At 40.4% G+C, this 19,247-nt stretch overlaps 1 protein-coding gene across 1 annotated transcript in view; it reads left to right on the top strand.

Annotated features, from left to right (window-relative positions):
- Positions 1-19,247, top strand: part of WWOX (WW domain containing oxidoreductase) — a 587,962-nt gene that overhangs the window by 7,116 nt on the left and 561,599 nt on the right. The window contains exon 4 of the mRNA XM_032230503.1: positions 6,269-6,447. Within this exon, the coding sequence (XP_032086394.1) occupies positions 6,269-6,447 (179 nt within the window). The remainder of the gene's footprint in view (positions 1-6,268; positions 6,448-19,247) is intronic.

The raw sequence follows: 19,247 nt of genomic DNA, 5'->3' as shown, positions 1-19,247 counted from the left end.
ATATATATATATATATACTGGACAATATACATGTACAAATTGAATAAATAAGCAGATTTGTTGCTTGCTATAGTCAAAGGAAGCAATAGTGCAGGGTCTGCATAAAAATAAGAGTGTTTTAGAAAATGGCAGTCTTGGATTGAAACAGGTTTCCCTGCATATAGAAAAAGCAGGATGAAAGTGTGTGTGTGTTGTTGTTTTTTCCACTTGGAGGTATGACAGTTATCAGAGACTATAGTCTAGGGAGCTTCTAAAATTGCCTGTTATGTTGTTTTTTTATTTCTTTTTCTGTAAATGAACTTTGATTTAACTTTTGTATGTATTTCTTTTGGCATTGTTTGGTTATATTGCAATGCAATGGGTTTATACAAAATTAAAAATCTTTCACGAAGTGCTACAGGCTCCTTGGAGAAAGAGTGATGTGGTAATAAAACATTTTTTTTTAAAACTTAAAACTTTTGGTTCAAGTCAGACATTCAGGGCTAAGTTAACAGAGCGGATATTTTTGCTGTTTTCACTCTGCCAGCCACAGGAAGACCTTGGGCCAGTTACCCTGACAGCTGTTGCCAGAGTAGACTTTGATAGTTTGATAGACTAACTTAGTTATAAAGTAAATTCAAATATTTCTTCTTGATTTAATTCATCTTGCTTTGCAAAACTCGGAGGTTGCATGGAAGCTAGGAATTTGACTTCCCTTTCAATTGATTAGGAGCTACTTATTCATCATCATAGATTTAAGAACTAGATAGATTTAAGAATTCACTTGGAGTGAATTAATCAGTGGGGAAATAGAAGTTTTTAGGTTTTCTTCCCAACTGCTAGGAGCAATAAAGAAAACCCTTAAGAGAAGTCATTTATTTTTTATATATTTTAAATTGTCCCAAATTATATACCGCTTTTTAAAATTCATACTTCATGTTTTCAGAAGTTACTTTTTAAAACCTATTATTGCCTTAAAGTGTTTTTAACAGCAAATAACTGTTTCCTACCAGTAAAAAAAAAAAAAACCCTTCCAAATAAGTTTGTATTGTGACAGTGTAAAGAATGGAGATAACCATAATGAAGGAATGTTTGGGCTGGTAAAGGAGGAGAAATAACTTATGAGAAAGAGAAAATCTGAAAAAACCCTTAAAATATTGCATTGATTTTCTCTTTGGCCTAAGAAGGAATAAAGAAAAATTAGCAAGCTTTCATAGGTATGTTATTCTACCCTACAACAATCAAATAGCATTCCTATCATTATTGTGTTACCAATTTCGTGACTGGGTCTGCCTTGAAAACTGACAGCTCAATAATATTTTAAGTATCTTTGAGTATCATTTGAAATGTAAATGTAGGATTGCTTAAGCTTGAACAACCTGCTTTCATTTATTAGCGTTTCTTGAAGAGCTCAGCATAGTTCTTGCAGTCCCAAAGGTGCTTTTTCAAGAGGCAACTGGACTTTCTGGTTTTTCTTTGAAGGCGTTTTGCTCCTCATCCAAGAAGCTTCTTCAGTGCTGAAGTTCATTCTTGGATGAGAAGCGAAACGTCTTCCAACAAAATCCAGGAAGTTCCAGTTGCCCCTTTAAAAAAGCACCTTTGGGACAACCATGACCTGGATGACTGAGAATAGACATATAGTTCTTGCTGGTTTTCTCCGTTCGTCCTTCCAACATTCTTTGAGGATGGCTAATGGTGGCTTAATTTCTACATTGCACATTGCCACCATCTGTTTTAATCTTGGCTTGCATGAATGACCTCACAGGTTTTGGGTGCCCATGTACAGGTAGTCCTCAATGAACAACCACAGTTGAGCCCCAAATTTATGTTGCTGAGTAAGAAGTTTATTGAGTGAGTTTTGCTCCATTTTACGACTTTTCTCGGCACATTTGTTAAAGTGAATCTCTCCCGCTGTTAAATTAGTAGCACGGTTGTTAAGTGAATCTGGCTTTCCCATTGACTTTGCTTGTCCGAAGGTTGCAAAAGGTGATCCTGGGACACAGCAACCGTCATAAATGTGAATCAGTTGTCAAGCATCTGAATGTGAATCACGTAACTATGGGGATGCTGCAATGGTCACAGGGGTGAAAAAATGTACATAGGTCACTTTTTTCCAGGGGCGTTGTAACATTGAATGGTCACTAAGTGAACTGTTGTAAGCCGAGGACTACCTGTAATCACACACTAAGCCCTAAACCATGGAGAACTGAGCTAACACAGACTAAGCCAAAATTATGCTATGGTTTAGTGCAATCCTGAAATGATCCACAATCGACCAAATCAAGCTTCAGAAATGAAATGGGGATTTAGCTCTAAGTTTCCACAGAATGTTGTTGCTGTTAGTTGCAAAGTTGTGTCCGACCCATTGCGACCTCATGGACAACATTCCTCCAGATCTTCCAGTCCTCTACCATCTCCCAGAGTCCATTTAAGCTCACGCCAACTGCTTCAGTGATTCCATCCAGCCACCTCCTCTATCGTCCCCTTCTTCTTTTGCCCTCAATCGTTCCCAGGATGAGGCTCTTCTCCAGTGAGTCCTTCCTTCTCATCAGGTGGCCAAAGTATTTGAGTTTCCTCTTCAGGATCTGGCCTTCTAAAGAGCAGTCAGGGTTGATCTCCTCTAGGACTGATTGCTTTGATCACCTTACAGTCCAAGGGACTTTACAGAACTAGTCCAGTGCTTTTTAACATACCGTATTTTTCGGACTGTAAGGCTCACCAGGCTGTAAGACACACCATGATTTCGAAGGGGTAAGTAAGAAAAAAAAGTTTTTGTCTTCTCTCAGCCCCCAGCAGCACTCTGCAGGCTTCAGCAGGGCTGGGGAAAGCCCAAAAAAGCCTCTGTTTTGTGAAAAACGGCCTGTTTTTCACCCAGTTTTTGCTGTATTTGGTGTATAAGATGCACCAACATTTTCACGCACTTTTAGCGGTGCATCTTATACTCCGAAAAATATGGTAGTTCATTGCTTTGACCAGGTTTGCTTTGATTTTGAGATATCGGTATGCTTTCTGTTGCTGTAGTTTATCTTCATAGCAAAGAGAGAGCTAAGGGGAATTGGAAAAAAATAGATTGTTGGACTAAGACTTAAAGTAAGACTGCAAGAGAGAGAGAGAGAGAGAGAGAGAGAATTGTTTTAGAATAACTTACAATAGTAGGTGTTAAATATTAGGAAGACATTCTGTTTACCATGTTTGTTAATACAAGAAATGACGTTACCATTCCTGTTAATACAACAGATCGTTTTTAGTTTTTTAAAAAACTATATAATAGTAACACCGCATGGATATAATTTAAATAGCTACATAAGAAGGTCAACTACTCCCTCCCCCTCAAGAAATGTTAACTGTGATCTTTTTGAAGTGTAACAGAACAGCAAGCAACAAATCCTCTTAAAAGTATCTGCGTTTTACTTGCTATTAAAAGTAACGACAAGGAAAAGATACATAACACTCTTAAGTTGTGTCTGTTGTTGAGTAAATCCGGTGCTGATACATTCTGTTGAGATGAAGTGCCTTTTTTTGGGGGGGGGGGATATTTCCGTGTGCCTTTATAACAGACATTGGGTTTTTTTCCCAGTGTAGGCTGAAATTATTAATTACTTTCTTCTGCCTTGCTGTGAAGAAGGATTAAGAAGTTGCATTGCAAGGCAAAACAATAAATTCATGAAATCCAGGACAAGTCTTTAAAAATATTAAAAGTGATGAAGCACTGGTTTCAAAGACTAAGCAAAAAGATAAATGTGTCTTGGTGGTTTTTTTTTAGAAAAAAGAATCTGGAAGGGTGAATGTGAACCATTCTGAAGGAGGTCATGCTACAGCTTAGAAATGACACAAAAGAAGTCATTTTCCTTAGGATTATGGGAATGGGCCTTTGAAAGTGGAGAGATTCTGAAATGGACAGCCAGATGTTCCCATTTTCCTATTGGACATAAGCAGGCCAAAAACTTTAAATAACATATTTTGTAGCAATAGAAGAGAATATTTATCGCTCGGGATAGAATTGTGGGGGTCCTTGGTACTCTGCTATAGGGACACGGTGGCTCAGTGGCTAAGATGCTGAGCTTGTCGATCAGAAAGGTCGGCAGTTCGGCGGCTCGAATCCCTAGTGCCGCGTAACGAGGTGGGCTCCTGTTACTTGTCCCAGTTTCCGCCAACCTAGCAGTTTGAAAGCGTGTAAAAATGCAAGTAGAAAAATAGGGACCACCTTTGGTGGGAAGGTAACAGTGTTACGTGCGCCTTCAGGGTTTAGTCATGCCGGCCACATGACCACGGAGACGTCTTCAGACAGTGCTGGCTCTTTGGCTTTGAAACGGAGATGAGCACCGCCCCCTAGAGTTGGGAACGACTACCACACATGTGCCAGGGGAACTTTGACCTTATCCTTTTTGCATATTTTTTTTAAAGGAATTTACTCATATACTCTACATATAGTGGCACAGTAGTTAGAATGCAGAGGTTAGAATGCAGTATTGCAGGCTAACTGCCCACTTCCAGGAGTTCAATCCTGACGGGGCTCAATGTTGACTCAGCCTTCCATCCTTCCGAGGTGGGTAAAAGGAGGACCCAGATTGTTGGGGGCAATATGTTAACTCTAGACAGCATAGAGAGGATTGTAAACCACTATGAAGTAGTATATAAGCCTAAAGTGTTGCTGTGTGATCTAACTCTACACCCTTGCAAAGCCACACCTGAATTGATTTACGTGGGAAGCTTTTGTGTTGCAATGTTAAAGCCGACTTGTTAAACAGCTTTAAGAAATGAGATGGTCCTGCTGACAATTTAGGAACATTTTCTCACACTCTGAGAGGTAACTCAGCATAGGAGCTGTGGCAAAAGGAAGAACCGTGTCCTTGTAAGTAGTTCCTCCGTTGCTTTGATTTAACTAAGGTTGGGTATCCTAAAGTGACAACTGGATTTTTAGATAATGCAAAGAGGTCTGTGATTAGAGGCTTCCTATGAAATGTCTTTTTTTAGTTTCTCCTTCCAGGAACTAATTGTATTATTAATCATTTTTGTTTACTTGTAATTTATTTATACCAAGACATCTTCTGAGAAGTTTTAATATAGCTGTCACTGACATCGTTTTTCTACTGTAGATAGCTGATCTTTTCCTAACAGAACAGTTCATTAGTGGAATGGCTTACCTCCAGAAGTGATGGGTGCTGCAACACTTTTTAAGAAGAGATTGGACAGCCATTTGCTTGAAATGGTATAGGGTTTCCTGCTGGAGCAGGGGTTTGGACTAGAAGACCTCTGAGGTTCCTTCCAATTTTGTTATTCTGTCTTTACTGAAGCAGAGTCACTAGAAACAAAGACTCTCGACGTTTAATTTTGCACTACTTCTCCAACTTACGAATCTTCACTTTACTCTGTGGATTAGCCACATCAAAGTACAAAGTTCCAGACACAAATTATTACTAAAATCTGATAAAAACAATTTAAAATGGAATTGTATAAAATATGATTTAAAATAAAATTGGAATAAAATACAATAATTTAATGTATAGATAAAGAAAATGTGATAAAATTATATTTCAGTATCACCCCTACAGTCTATCCCAATCCCGATCTCAACCAAATGATTTTGTTTAAGTCCTGTGCTATGTTAAGTGTCATTTTCAGATTCTGGCCACACATAAGCTAAGTTGTTTTGATATGGTGCTCCCAATGGGTCCTTCGTTTGGTATATGGACCACAATATCTGTCTCCCATCCACTTATAAAAGCAACAATCAAATAGGATGCGATCCAGGCCTTCTACCTTTTCCCCTCTGCAAATGCAGAGACATCCATTGTAGGGTACAGAACTGTGATGGCAAACCTATTGCATGTGTGCCCAAAGTGGCATGTGGAGCCATGCCACCTGGCAAAAATCTTCTGGAATTCTGGTGTGTATGCGCACGCGATGGTTACTGGAAGCTTTCTGGCTGATGCACATGTGTGTGCCGGAAACCGGAAGTTCATTTTCCGGCACGCACATGCCCCCTGGGCTGCTCCTCTTCCGGGTTGGGGCCCAGATGAGTGTGTGCATGTATGCGAAGCATGTGCGCCCACGAGAATTTCTCCCTTTTTGGTGCTTGGTGCTGAAAAGGTTCGCCAATGCTGGTATAGAATGATATGAAGCTTTAAAAAAACTGATTCAGCCGGTATCTTCAGCGTGATGGAAATGGCTCCCTTGATTGCTTCAAGGTTGAGCTTACGCTTTGATTTAATGTATGGGGATGTAGCTGTGCTTGTGGTAATAAAATGAGGTGTTGACATGGAAAAATGCTTCTTGTTTTCCTTCAAAGCCATATAAACAAGAGGACCACCTACCTTGATCCCAGAATGGCATTCACTGTGGAAGACAATCCCATGAAAAGCAACATGAAGCAGAAGTATGACGGCAACACCACGGCAATGGAAGTACTAGAAGGCCGAGACTTGAGTGACAAAGTGATCATCATCACAGGAGCCAATGCAGGAATAGGTAGGTGCAGCCAACCAGCATTGAGTGTTGGACCTTCCTCCCTCCCTCCCTCCCTCCCTCCCTCCCTCCCTCCCTCCTTCTCTGTATGCATGTTGGATCCAAACCCGGACATTTTTTCAGGTGTCAAGTGTAGGTGTGCTTGCTGTATCTTTCCATAGCATGGTAAAGGTGCTTGCCTTGGATTACACACCCACTTGTGAGGCCAAGAAGAGGTAAGGTTTGGTCATTGGTGAAATTCTATTTTTTTAACTACCGGTTCTGTGCGCGTGGCTTGGTGGGCATGACAGGGGAAGGATACTGCAAAATCCCTATTCCCTCCCCACTCCTGGGGGAAGGATACTTCAAAATCTCCATTCCCTCTCCACTCCTGGGGGAAGGATACTGCAAAATCCCCATTCCCTCCCCACTCCTGGGGGAAGGATATTGCAAAATCTCAATTCCCTCCCCACTCCTGGGGGAAGGATACTTCAAAATCTCCATTCCCTCCCCACTCCTGGGGGAAGGATACTGCAAAATCTCCATTCCCTCCCCACTCCTGGGGGAAGGATACTTCAAAATCTCCATTCCCTCCCCACTCCTGGGGGAAGGATACTTCAAAATCCCCATTCCCTCCCCACTCCTGGGGGAAGGATACTGCAAAATCACCATTCCCTCCCCACTCCTGGGGGAAGGATACTTCAAAATCTCCATTTCCATCCCCCTCCTGGGGGAAGGATACTTCAAAATTTCCATTCCCACCCCATTCCAGGGGAAGGATACTGCAAAATCCCCATTCCCATCCCACCCTGGGGCCAGTCAGAGATTGTATTTGCTGGTTCTCCAAACTATTCAAAATTTCCATTACTGGTTCTCCAGAACCGGTCAGTACCTGCTGAATTTCACCCTTGGCTTTGGTTCAGGAGCTGCTGATAGATACCATAAATCTACCCATAATTGTATTTATGCTGCCTTTCCGGGCCATCTGGATATTGCCCTCTTCCGGCTGACCATCTAAACTTCATCCAAGAAAACAATCTCATTAGTTTCAACTGAAATTTAGATGCCAGGATAATTTATCTGCATGGGAATTCAGTTTCTTAATTTCCAGCTTTTTAAACCACTGGAATATTGCTTGTTTTGTTAGGGAATGAAACGCAGAAGTAAGGCTGCCTTGCGACAGCGGCAAATATCTGTAGCTCGGGTATAGGATGAGGGTGGGAAATTTGTCCTCCGAGTTTATGGGTTGGTTTCTGAATGTTTTGTTGCCAGGCTAGGTAATAAAACATTGAGAAATGAACCCACAAGTTCGAAGAACAAACCTCCCCCCTCAGTAAAGTTGTCCACCAAAAGAAGAAATGAGGGAATCTTGTTTTTGCTGTTTTGGTGTTTAAATAAGGAACATTCTAGATTATTTAAACACTCTAACATAGTGCTAGGGATGTGGTGGCTCAGTGGCTAAAACGCTGAGCTTGTCGATCAGAATGGTCGGCAGTTCGGCCGTTTGAATCCCTAGCGCCGCGTAACAGAGTGAGCTCCCGTTACTTGTCCCAGCTTCTGCCAACCTAGCAGTTCGAAAGCATGTAAAAAATGCGAGTAGAAAAATAAGAACCACCTTTGGTGGGAAGGTAACAGTGTTCTGTGCACCTTCAGTGTTTAGTCATGCTGGCCACATGACCACGGAGGCGTCTTTGGACAGCGCTGGCTCTTCAGCTTTGAAACGGAGATAAGCACTACCCCCTAGAGTTGGGAACGACTAGCATATATGTGCGAGGGGAACCTTTACCTTTAACCTAATGCTATTTCAATATGTCAGTCCTTAGTGTTTCCACCCCAGGGGAGGTATTATAGTTCCTAGCATGCTTTCCAGGTGTGGTAAAAGGTTGGTTTGGAGTTCAGGAAAGCTTTTGCTTAGTACTTAATCTCCCCTAATTACCAATTACTCCTAGTGTGATTAAAGAAAATGGTTGTGTGAATGTCAAAAGATTTCAGGAGCATGTCCCAAAGGTGCTTTTTGAAAAGGCAACTGTACTTTCTTTGTATTACTTTGAAGTCGTCTCGTTTCTCATCCAAGAAGCTTCTTCAAGTGAGAACTGAAAAGTGAAGAAGCTTCTTGGATGAGAAGTGAAACCTCTTCAAGGAAAAAAACAAAGGGAGTCCGGTTTGTTTTTGAAAAACCACCTTTGGGGGGCAACCATGATCTGGATGACTGAGAATCTTCGTGGAGCTTTTAGGATCAACAATCTAGTCTCCTGCATTAATGCATTCCATCCAGCAATTAATCCATGTAATAAAATCAACTCTTAATTTTTGTAAACTTCAAGAAGTTCTGTAAAAGAACTTTTTTTTTTTGGCATTTCAGTAAAAAAAACGTGACATGGTCAATCTCAATTTCTTATTATAAATACATTTTTAAAATGTTAACCTCTTGGTAAACTTGTATTGTTATTTCTTTTTTATTGGCTTTGCTGCATAGAAAAACAGGATTAAAAAACGCTATTATGGTGGTCCTTGATCATTTTTGTAGGTTTGTTTTCCTTGTCCTCACTAGAGGGCGCTGTTGCTCTTTAGAAAAAATAATATTGGCGGATGATCGCAAAGCTCTTTCAAAGTTTGACCAAAACAAATATTAGTTTTGACTGGGCTATTTTATATTTTAATTGCTGGTGCTAAAGTTCAGAAGTGGAAAGGTATAGGAACTAATCTCTACTAATAATTGAATTCAACTTTATTGGCAAACATGCCTGGCAGGATGAAACACAGTGTGAGTTAATAGCAGCCCCGTATTTTTAACTGAAGGCTAAGATGAATGTAGTTATCAAAGCACTAACCTTTGTCTTTATCTAAAACTTTGTTGTACGTCCTTGAGATCTCATGTAGGGAGTTCTATATGTATGCTGCAATCTGTCTATGGTCTTATAAGACCTGTGTGGTACTTCTGGAATTCTTTGTCGCTTTCTGAAACAGAATAACCGAGTTGGAAGGGATCTTGGAGATCATCTAGTCCAACCCACTGCTCAAGCACGAGACCATATACCAGTGATGGCTAACCTTTTGGTTGCACGCAGAAAGCACATGTGTCTGTGCGCACCCTTAATGCAATGCATGCGTGACCCCCTCTCCCACATGCCCCGCCCCACTGTGCATGCACGTGCGACCTCCGTGGGCACTCCACATGCATGCACAACCCCTGCACATACGCTCTGTCCCCCCACATGCATGTGCAACCCCATGTATGTGCACATGACCCCCCCTGCACTCCGCCCCTGCGCATGCACACATGACCCCCTACGGTTTTCTGCCTCCACGAATGCACGGCATCTCTTGCATGCACCCTGTTTTCCTGTGCAGGCGCAGCAGAGACCCCAAAACCAGCTGGCTGGCAGATGGCACGCACGCATGCGCAGTGAACTGAGCTGGGGCAACGGCTCCTGTTGCGCCAGAGAGGGCTCTGTGTGTCACATGTTCACCATCACAGCCCTATACCATTTCAGTCTATTGGTTGTTCAGTCTCTTCTTTAAAAGCCTACAGCGATGGAGCACCCACAATTTCTGGAGGCAAGCTGATCCACTGATTAATTGTTGTAACTATCAGGAAATTTCTTCTTAGTTAGAGGTTGGTTTTATCCTTGATTAGTTTCTATACATTGCTTCTTGTTCTGCCTTTAGGTGCTTTGGAGAATAGGTTGACCCCCTCTTCCATGTAGAAGCCCCCTCAAATATTGGAACACTGCTATCATGTTACCCCTAGTCCTTTTTTTTAAACTGAAAAGTTTTTCTAAATTCAGGGAATCCTCATTTTATTGCCTACCTCATTTAGCAATCACAATTACAATGGTGATATAAAAGGAACGTTATGCCCAGTTATCACATTTGTGACCTTGGTAGGTCTGTAAAGTAAAGGAAAATTGAAGTAAGATTATAACCACAGTTGCAGTTTCTCTTAGTGACCATTTTGCTGGTTATAATTGTTACTAAACGAGGACTACCTGTAGACTCACATTTTGAAAGGCTGGAAAGAAAGAAAAAATAGACACCCTGCATGATACATCTACTCTTTCACTAAACCTTTTTTGCCTTTGAGATTTAACATAATTGAAAACCTGTGTGCAACTGTATAAATGTGTTGACCTTCATTTCTGCATGAATTCATTTCTGTATGAAAAAAGTGTGGACTACAAGTCAAAAATGGAAGCTTAACTGTCCAATTAAACATCATTTTGTTTTCAGTTTTTTTAAAAATTTAATTCTTCTTATTCCTGAGTGAGTTTGAGAGAAAATATTTAAAAATCAAGGAAAAATACTGCAGTTAAATCCATAGACACCAAAGGGGAAATTAAATGCTTGCTTCTCAATTTTTAGTTATTTGTTCCTTCTACCTATCATGGAATTTGAGATTGAGATGGGATGGGTAAAAAGGTTTATAGAACTCAGCTTCCAGAATTCTTTCCCATCTTTAAACTTGATTAGAAGTCACATGGCTAGGGGAAAAAATGAAGGCAGAATTTAGAATGAAGAGATAGATAACATTCTGAACTATTTGTTTTGACCTGCCAGCGGCCAACAGAGCTGGCAGCAGATTCGGACAGTGAGGAGGAAGATGGGCCAGTCCTGGAGTCTGAGGAAGGCTCTGATGAGAGCTCTGTGTTGGAGGCAGAGAGGGGGCCAGAGCCGTATGCAAGCTGTCAGTTGCCTTCAGAGTCAGACATCAGTGGGGCAGATGAACAGCTGGAGCCGGTTCCCAGTGTGTGCATGCGCAGAGTTGCCAGACGAAGGGAACAGCTAAAGAACAGGGATCGACTTGGGAGTACGGCCACAGGTGGACAATGAATGGCCTCTCTCAGAGGAAATCAAAGAGGAGCAAAAGGGGAGTGGAGTTTGCAGGAGACAATTAGTTTGCTTAATTGGTTCTTGACTCTCCGAGACTCCTTGTCAGGTTTTGCAGATATCAGACTGTCAGCTCTCCAAGCTAGATAAGGTCTGTGACTGTAAATCCCCCCTTGCTGGATGTGAATGAGCAGAATTCACCGTAAATTAATGAAAGGTTTTTTTTTTGTCAGGACAAGGAGTTTGCTTCATGCTTCTTGGGAAGCCTAGCTCAGAACACTACTGTACAATGTCTCTACCATGGAAATCCATTGGAGATCCCTCCCGTGCCGCTGCCACCCACCCCAGCCCTGCTTGGATCAGGCCCATTTTGAAACTCAGAACTTCTTTGGCTGATGTTTTCCTCTGTACAAAATTCGGTTCAGTTTTCAGAAAATAATCTTGCTTTTGAATAAATGGGTGAAACCCTGAGACCCTTAACACAATTTCTTCCCAATATTTTTCAGAAAAATAAAGAAGCACAATGTGTCATGCTTAGCCCTTGAAAAACAAAGAAAATCCAGCCAAAGTTCAGTCTTTTATTGGCGTACACCAAATAGACGGAATCTTGCCGAACTAAACGTTTACTGCTCTCTCCCTAATGGATACATCCTGAGAGATTCTGCAAACCGATTACCTAACTCTCTTCCTCTGTCTCCTATCCAGTTTTAGGTTCTGCTGCCTAATGTCTCACAACCCCTTTCTGGATTGTGCTCCTTATTTCCTGAGAAATTGCCGCTCCATGTGGTCCATCATCATCCAATGTTTCCGCATTTGCCCTCTCTAATAGTTGCACAAATCTGTAACTACGTTCTTGGAAGTTTCTTTTGCAGGGGGGTCTGAACTGCATGTATTTTCATTTTTGCTTTGCTTTGAAGTTGTATTAACTGTGCAGCTGCTATTGTGAGCAGCTGCACCAATACGGCAATGCCATTATAGGGTGGCATCTGCTTTTGAAGAAATCGGGAGGAGAAAGCATTCAGAAGTGATTTTTAGATTCGATTTCCTCTCTCAACCCTTTCTGTGCCGCCTTGTGGTCAGGGGAAAGCTTTTTTTTTGTTTTCTTTGTTTTGGTTCAGTCGATGCCTGAAATGGAAACAATCAGTGATGGTACACGAAGTATGCAAAACTAGGCGATAGGTAGCATTTGTGTTAAATTTTACTTTGTCAGAAGGCAGACACATGCTGCAGAGAGAAAAATGAATCGGGATGCAGTCATTGGAACCAAAGTGGCAGATGTGATCACATTTTTTTGGATTAAGGGGGGGATCTGTGTAAATTGGTATTGGAGGTGGAATGATTAAAATTGGAAGCGAAGCTGAATTAGAAGTCTTGTTTCCTTCCTCCATATTCTTCTTCACCCGTTGCAGTTGGCAGGTCATTAAAAGTGGGCCGCAGGTATCATAAGCCAGAACTTATGGAAAAAAATTCTAAAACTGAATAAAGTTTATGCTAAGTTGGTTTCTTAGACTCCACGGTCCTTCCAGAGGTTGATGGAAAAACTTATTTAATGTCCTATCTTCTGGCTGGATCACATCGTCGGGAATGTTTCTCTGAGCATCGTAAGGGGATTATCTTGCTACCTAGACGCTGCATGTGTGATACGCTTCTCTGAAAGTGGAGATCTTCATCAAGAACTCTGTGCTTATATTTGGGAGGGTGCTGTGGCAAATAACCATGAATAATTTCTGTATCTTGAAAGTTTCTCCAGAGCAAATGTTAGGCAGCATTTGTTCTTTATATGAGAAAGGAGTTTCAAAAGGACTGAGGTTGGCAAAACATGCAGTTCGTGGTCAAATATTTTAAGAAATGTTCTGTTGCCTTTAACATTGCTGGCATTTGATTCCTGAAGCACCAATTTGACTTTTCTAGAAAGAGAGAGAGAGAGAGAGAGGGAGGGAGGGAGAGAGAATGGGAGGTAAACAGAGATGACAGAGGGAGGGAGAGAGAAGGAAAGAGAGAGAAAGAGACACACACAAAGAGAGAGATACCTATTTCCCATAGGGAAAAAAAATCAGTGGGAGCCACAAAACCTGGGTAGGCATGGCAGGTGGGGATGATGTCCTGTGACTGGGTGGGAGTGAGTGATTGAAAGATAGATAGAGATAGATGGAGAGTGATAGAGGGAGAGAGAGAGAGGAGAGGGAGAAAGAGATGAGAGAGGGACGAAGGGAGAGGGGGGGGGAGAGAAATAGAGAGAGAGACAGACAGAAAGAGACACTCACGAAGAAAGACATACCTGTTTCCCATAGGAAAAAAAAACACCGGGAGTCACAAAACCTGGGTAGGCATTGGGGGGGGGGTAGTGATAGATAGATAGATAGATAGATAGATAGATAGATAGAGTTAGTAGATAGATGATAGACAGATATAGATAGATGATAGCTAGCTAGCTAGATATAGATACATTGATTTTCCTATCTAAAGGAGGCATTCAAATTAGCAAGTTTGTTTCTGCAGCCACAAGCTTACACAATTATTTTCACACTCTTTAATGCGAAAAAAGTAAATGCTTCTAACCTATTTTACAGTTTTAAAGTTAACATTGAAAGACATGATATTTTTCATAGACCAAAACTAAAACAAAATTAGTTGGAAACAAGGTAGAACAGTACACAATTTTAAAAAACAATGTAATTGTGGTGCGACAGTTCTCGATTGCTTAAAACAATCACCCGGTAAATGAACATCAAGTGACTTTTAAACTCGCTTGAAGTCAGATATTTTATGAACCAGTAGCTGATCTGATATATTTGTGCAGCTGAAGATCAATTGAAACACAGAACATTCAGAAATAGAAAATAAGCAAATTTCATTGCAGTCTGTGCCTTAGATAGTATATGTCTTTCGGAAACCTTAGAAGCCTTTGGGACTCAATTTTATTCTTTTCCCCAGAAATAATCTAATGAAATGAAATGTGACTTGCTTAATTATAGAGATGCATTTTGAATATATTTTATTTCTTTAGAATCCTGAATAACTACCTTTATTATTAGGGCTATTGTGCCATTCCAACCCAAAAGGATTCTGAGTAATTTCCATTCTGGGAGTTCAAGTCCACATGTCTTAAAGTTGCCAAGTTTGAAGACCTCTGGTGTAGAGGAAAGAGGAAATGAACATGGTGTAAGGAAACTGCCATTTTGTTCCATTTTGTTCTCGAAGTTGCGCCTATTTCCTGAACTCTTGAGAAAATGTGTTGGCTTAATGCTCGAAGAATCCAGCATCTAAGTTTAGCTGACGAAACAGTCTTCTAATTTCATCTGGGTTGAAATATGCCTTTTTAATTTTAGGAAACTGCGTGTATTAATATTGCACGATTGTACTTGCCAAAAGGAGATTTAAAACATGCAACTAATTTTGTTTTTCCTTAATGCTTAATTAGTACTCTCTTCTGCAGTTGGCCTGCTCACAGGAACTGCAGAGGAATGGCTACATCTGAAAGACCATGCTAATACGAGGTTAGATCCTGTTTCTTCTGTTTCTGGGGGAACAAAAAAAAAAGAGCATATTTTTATACTCACAGGTATCATTGTTTCTCACCATTACCCCAGAAGGCAACTTCTGCCTTTTGTTTTAATTGCAAAAAGTAGGTAACCAATTTTTCTTTGCTCTAAATGTTCTTTTACTTCTTGGTTGTAAAATAAAAATTGCAGGTTGTAGGTTGGGCAAAGTAAAAAAAAAAAAATCTAAGCGGGGGCTATAAAAGGAGCAAAACATAATACTTTAAATGAGGAAAATGAAATTTCTGGCACTTTTAAAGTTTTTCCTAAACTAATGGCAGCTGGGAAAAATGGCTGACTAGCCTTGTGTAAAACTCCACTTTGTATTTCGTATTTGGTGGCAGGAACTGTGTATGTCTAGTTTAATGAAAAGAAGGCCTAGGGGAGACATGATAGCCGTGTTCCAATATTTGAGGGCTGCCACAAAGAAGAGGGAGTCATCCTATTCTCCAAAGTGCCTGAAGGCGGGACAAAAAACAATAGATGGAAGCTAATGAAGGAGGGAACCAACTGAGAACTAAGGAGAAACTTCCTGTCAGTGAGAATGATCAACCAGAGGAATGCCTTGCCTTCAGGGATTGAAGTGGAAGCTTTTAAGAAGAAACTGGAAATCCATTTGAAATGGTATATAGGGTCTTCTGCATGAGACCTTCCAACTCCCTTCCAACTCTGTTATTCTATCCTGTTATTATTATTATTATTTTGCAACACTGGCTGAGATTATAAAGGTAAAGGTTCCCCTACAACATATGTGCTTGTTGTTCCGGACTCTAGGGGGTGGTACTCATTTCTGTTTCAAAGCTGAGGAGCCAGTGCTGTCCGAAGACATCTCCGTGGTCATGTGGATAGCATGACTAAACATCACAGGTGCACAGAACACGGTTACCTTCCCACCAAAGGTGGTCCCTATTTTTCTACTTGTATTTTTTACGTCCTTTTGAACTGCTAGGTTGGCAGAAGCTGGGACAAGTAACGGGAGCTCACTCCGTTATGCAGCCCTAGGGATTCAAACCGCTGAACTGCTGACCTTTCTGATCGACAAGCTCAGTGTCTTCGCCACTGAGCCACTGCGTCCCATTGGCTGAGATTATACAGGTGCTTAAAGACGTAGATGTGATGAATATAATTTTATATTAGGCTCTTGAGCGGAAGGTTGCTGTGTTATATTGAACGGTTCCTGAGAAATTTTGCTTTGAAAAACTTGAGAACTTTCAGTCAGAGTTTTAAGACCTCTGCTTCTAAAATTAAAACCCTGGGATGCTGTTTGTTGCATTCAAGTCAGAGTTCCCACAGTTGAAATCTTTGTGGAAGAAGACAGAGCAGAGTAGCACATACACATGCGTAAGTTCTTTATCATGGTCAATGATCCATGCCCATTAGCAGGCAAAGGAAACATAAACACAAATATTTCATCATGTGAGACATATTAGTTGATGAATCTTGGCTGCTGCCATGGAAAAATTTGGTGACAAATATTGCTATAGTAGTGTAGAATTAGAAAGTAGAAATCCTATCTAGGACATTGTTGCAAAATGGGTGCAATAAATGAGTTCCTTAGTTCCCTTTGAAAATTACAGTAGGGTAGTAGAAGAGTGACAGTTTCAATTTCTCCTGAACCCCATGGAAAAATCAGTTCAAATAAGGGTTTGGGTTATTTTAGTATCTACTCAGCAAGAAAATGGATGGCAGAATATTGTGCCATGTCCCCACAAAGTCTTTTCTCAACCTAGGGAAGCTGATCAGTGAAATATTTGGCTGCCTCATTGGGACTCCAGGTTCTATTGTTGTATGTCCTCCTGTGTCCTCTTGAAAGGATCCTACTCTGAATCTACACTTCCGTGTCAGGAGTTCTTGAAAAGAACCCAAAATAAAATGGTAGATTGTTTATTTACTTATTTCATCCAAAGCCTTTATGTGGCTGCCCAACTCAACCAAGTTGACTCTGAAGGGCTAGTGAAAAATTCAACAAAACCATAGTCCGTAAACCTCTCCAAAAGTGGTTAAACCAATTAGAAAGAACCAATTAAGTAATATAATGGAAGTCAAAAACAGAAATGACAGCATCATCAATTTAGGGATCTAACGTATTATAATCTAAAGGCTTAGGGAAGGATTGAGGTCTTTGATGATTTTGAATGGACCAGCAGACACAAGACCAATGAGATGTCAGAAGGAAGATCTTCTAAGATTGGGGCTACTACTGAGAAGACACACCACCTAGATTCCATAAGAAGGCATTGTTTCAATACCATTATGTAAATGTCATTTTTAAATTATAAGTAGTCCTTGTGTTACAAAAGTTTATTTAGTACAATGCTCAAGTTTGGCTGCCTCATTGGGGGCCCTTGTAATCCCGGTTCTACTGTTGTATGGATCCTACTGACCTCCAACTGGTGTATCAGTTCCATAATATGTCATCGAACTTCATTTTTGGTGTAGTGACAATTGTATTCTGATGTATCCTGTGTGTTGTGACCGAGGCTTCCCAAGAGCATGAAGCAAAGTCTTTATTAACCTCTTTATTAATTTACTGTGAATTCTGCTCATTCACATCCAGCAAAGTCTTTCAAGGGAGGATTTGCAGTTACAGACCTTATCTGGCTTGGAGAGGTGCCAGGTCGATATATGCAAAACTTGGCAAGGAGCCTCGGAGAGTCGCAAACCAATTAAGCAAACTAATTGTCTGCTGCAAACTCCACTCCCCTTTCACTCCTCTTTCATTTTCTCTGGGAGGGTTCATTCATTGTCCACCTGTGGCCTTACTCCCAAGTCGACCCCTGTTCTTTAGCTGTTCCCTTCGTCTGGCAACTCTGCACATGCATACACTGGGAACTGGCTTCAGCTGTTCATCTGCCTCACTGATGTCTGACTCTGAAAGCAGCTGAAAACTGGCACACGGCTCTGGTCCCCTCTCTGCCTCCGACACAGAGCCCCCATCAGAGCCCTCCCCAACCTCCCCACTGTCCGAATCTGCTGCCAGCTCCACTGGCGGGCCACAACAGTGATACTCATTAAAAGAATATATTTTTTACGTCTCCAAAGCGTTTCTCTAGAATGATGGTTTATGTGTAGTGCTAAGCCATAATAAGGTGGTTTGTTTTTAAGCTCAGCATGATGCCTGAACCAGATACAAGAAAACAGGAGCCAGGACAGACTTCACTTTTTAGAATAGGTTTAGAATGGAAAGTTGATATCTTAGGTTAAGGTTAGTTCACAGCCTCTAATATATATTTAGTTCCCGCATTCATTTACCAAGGTGACTTTCTGCACTATTAAAAAAAAAACATTTAAAAATCTGATAGCAAACTATTTTAAAACTACATCATGAGTTTAAAACTCATGATTTAGTCAAATGTTTACTGGAAAAGAGGGCTTTAATGCTGCAAGGAAATAGCTGGTGTGAGAACAGGTACCACCCCTGTGAAGGTACGTTCTTGAATATGAGATAATGTAAGTCAAGCATTAATGGGACCAGAATGATAACCTCTACACAAGATCTTAATAACTAGGGAGATTCTTATCAAATAATGAACAGTAAATGGCCAAATTCTTACTGATCCCTTAGATACTTTATCTCCTAAGCCTTTTGAGGCATCAACATTTATAGATGGCTTTCTAATTTGTCTGGGAATAGTTCATAAGCCAATGAAACTGTTGTAATGAAGAAACTGCATCTTGCCATAACTGGCTCCAGGCAATATTCTGGCTATTACATTTTGGGATCATTGACCTTTCTGAGTGGTTCTCAAAGGCAGCCTCATATAGATAATCTTACTATATCAAAATATTCTGCCTTTTATCTCCCTCTGCCCAGCGATCCACCTAGATATCTCAATAATTCTCTGAAAATATCTATTAAATTACACATTTTTGTGCCTAATTCTATGTGAAATACATTTCTGCAATTTCTAAAGAGAAGTAGATGATTTAAATGTTTAAACTGGAACTCTATGTGGTCTAAAAGCTCTGTGCATACAGATATTTATACAGTCTATATAAAGTTGGCATGTACCATGTTAAAGTACTTTTTATTCCCACAGTAATAGATATCAAAATTCTACCTTGCCTTGGTCAAACCAATTTTTAAAAAAATGAACAAATCTTAATATACTTGATGCTGGCTTTTATTTTAATGAGGTAGACTTAGAAAATAACAATGGAATTTAGCAAATATATATTTGCTTATATTTCATCTTCATTTTAAAAATCTGTGCAAAATGCACGTGTTTTGTAGAAGCATATCCAAACTATTAAGCACGATACAGTTTAAGTTTTTGGCCAACTTTACAGAATCTAGTGTTTTGTAAGTATATGGTTTGCCACTTCAATTCCTAAAGTAGACAAGTAATGTGAAATAGGTACTTCTGAAAAAAGCATTCTGCTTTTCTTGCATTAGGTTTATGATCGACTTAACCAGGGTTTTTTGAAATGACATTTAACCATGGTTGGATAAGTGAC

The sequence above is a fragment of the Thamnophis elegans genome, chromosome 14, assembly GCF_009769535.1.
Source record: "Thamnophis elegans isolate rThaEle1 chromosome 14, rThaEle1.pri, whole genome shotgun sequence".
NCBI classification, from domain to species: Eukaryota; Metazoa; Chordata; class Lepidosauria; order Squamata; family Colubridae; genus Thamnophis; species Thamnophis elegans.
This window is presented reverse-complemented; position numbering and strand designations above follow the sequence as displayed.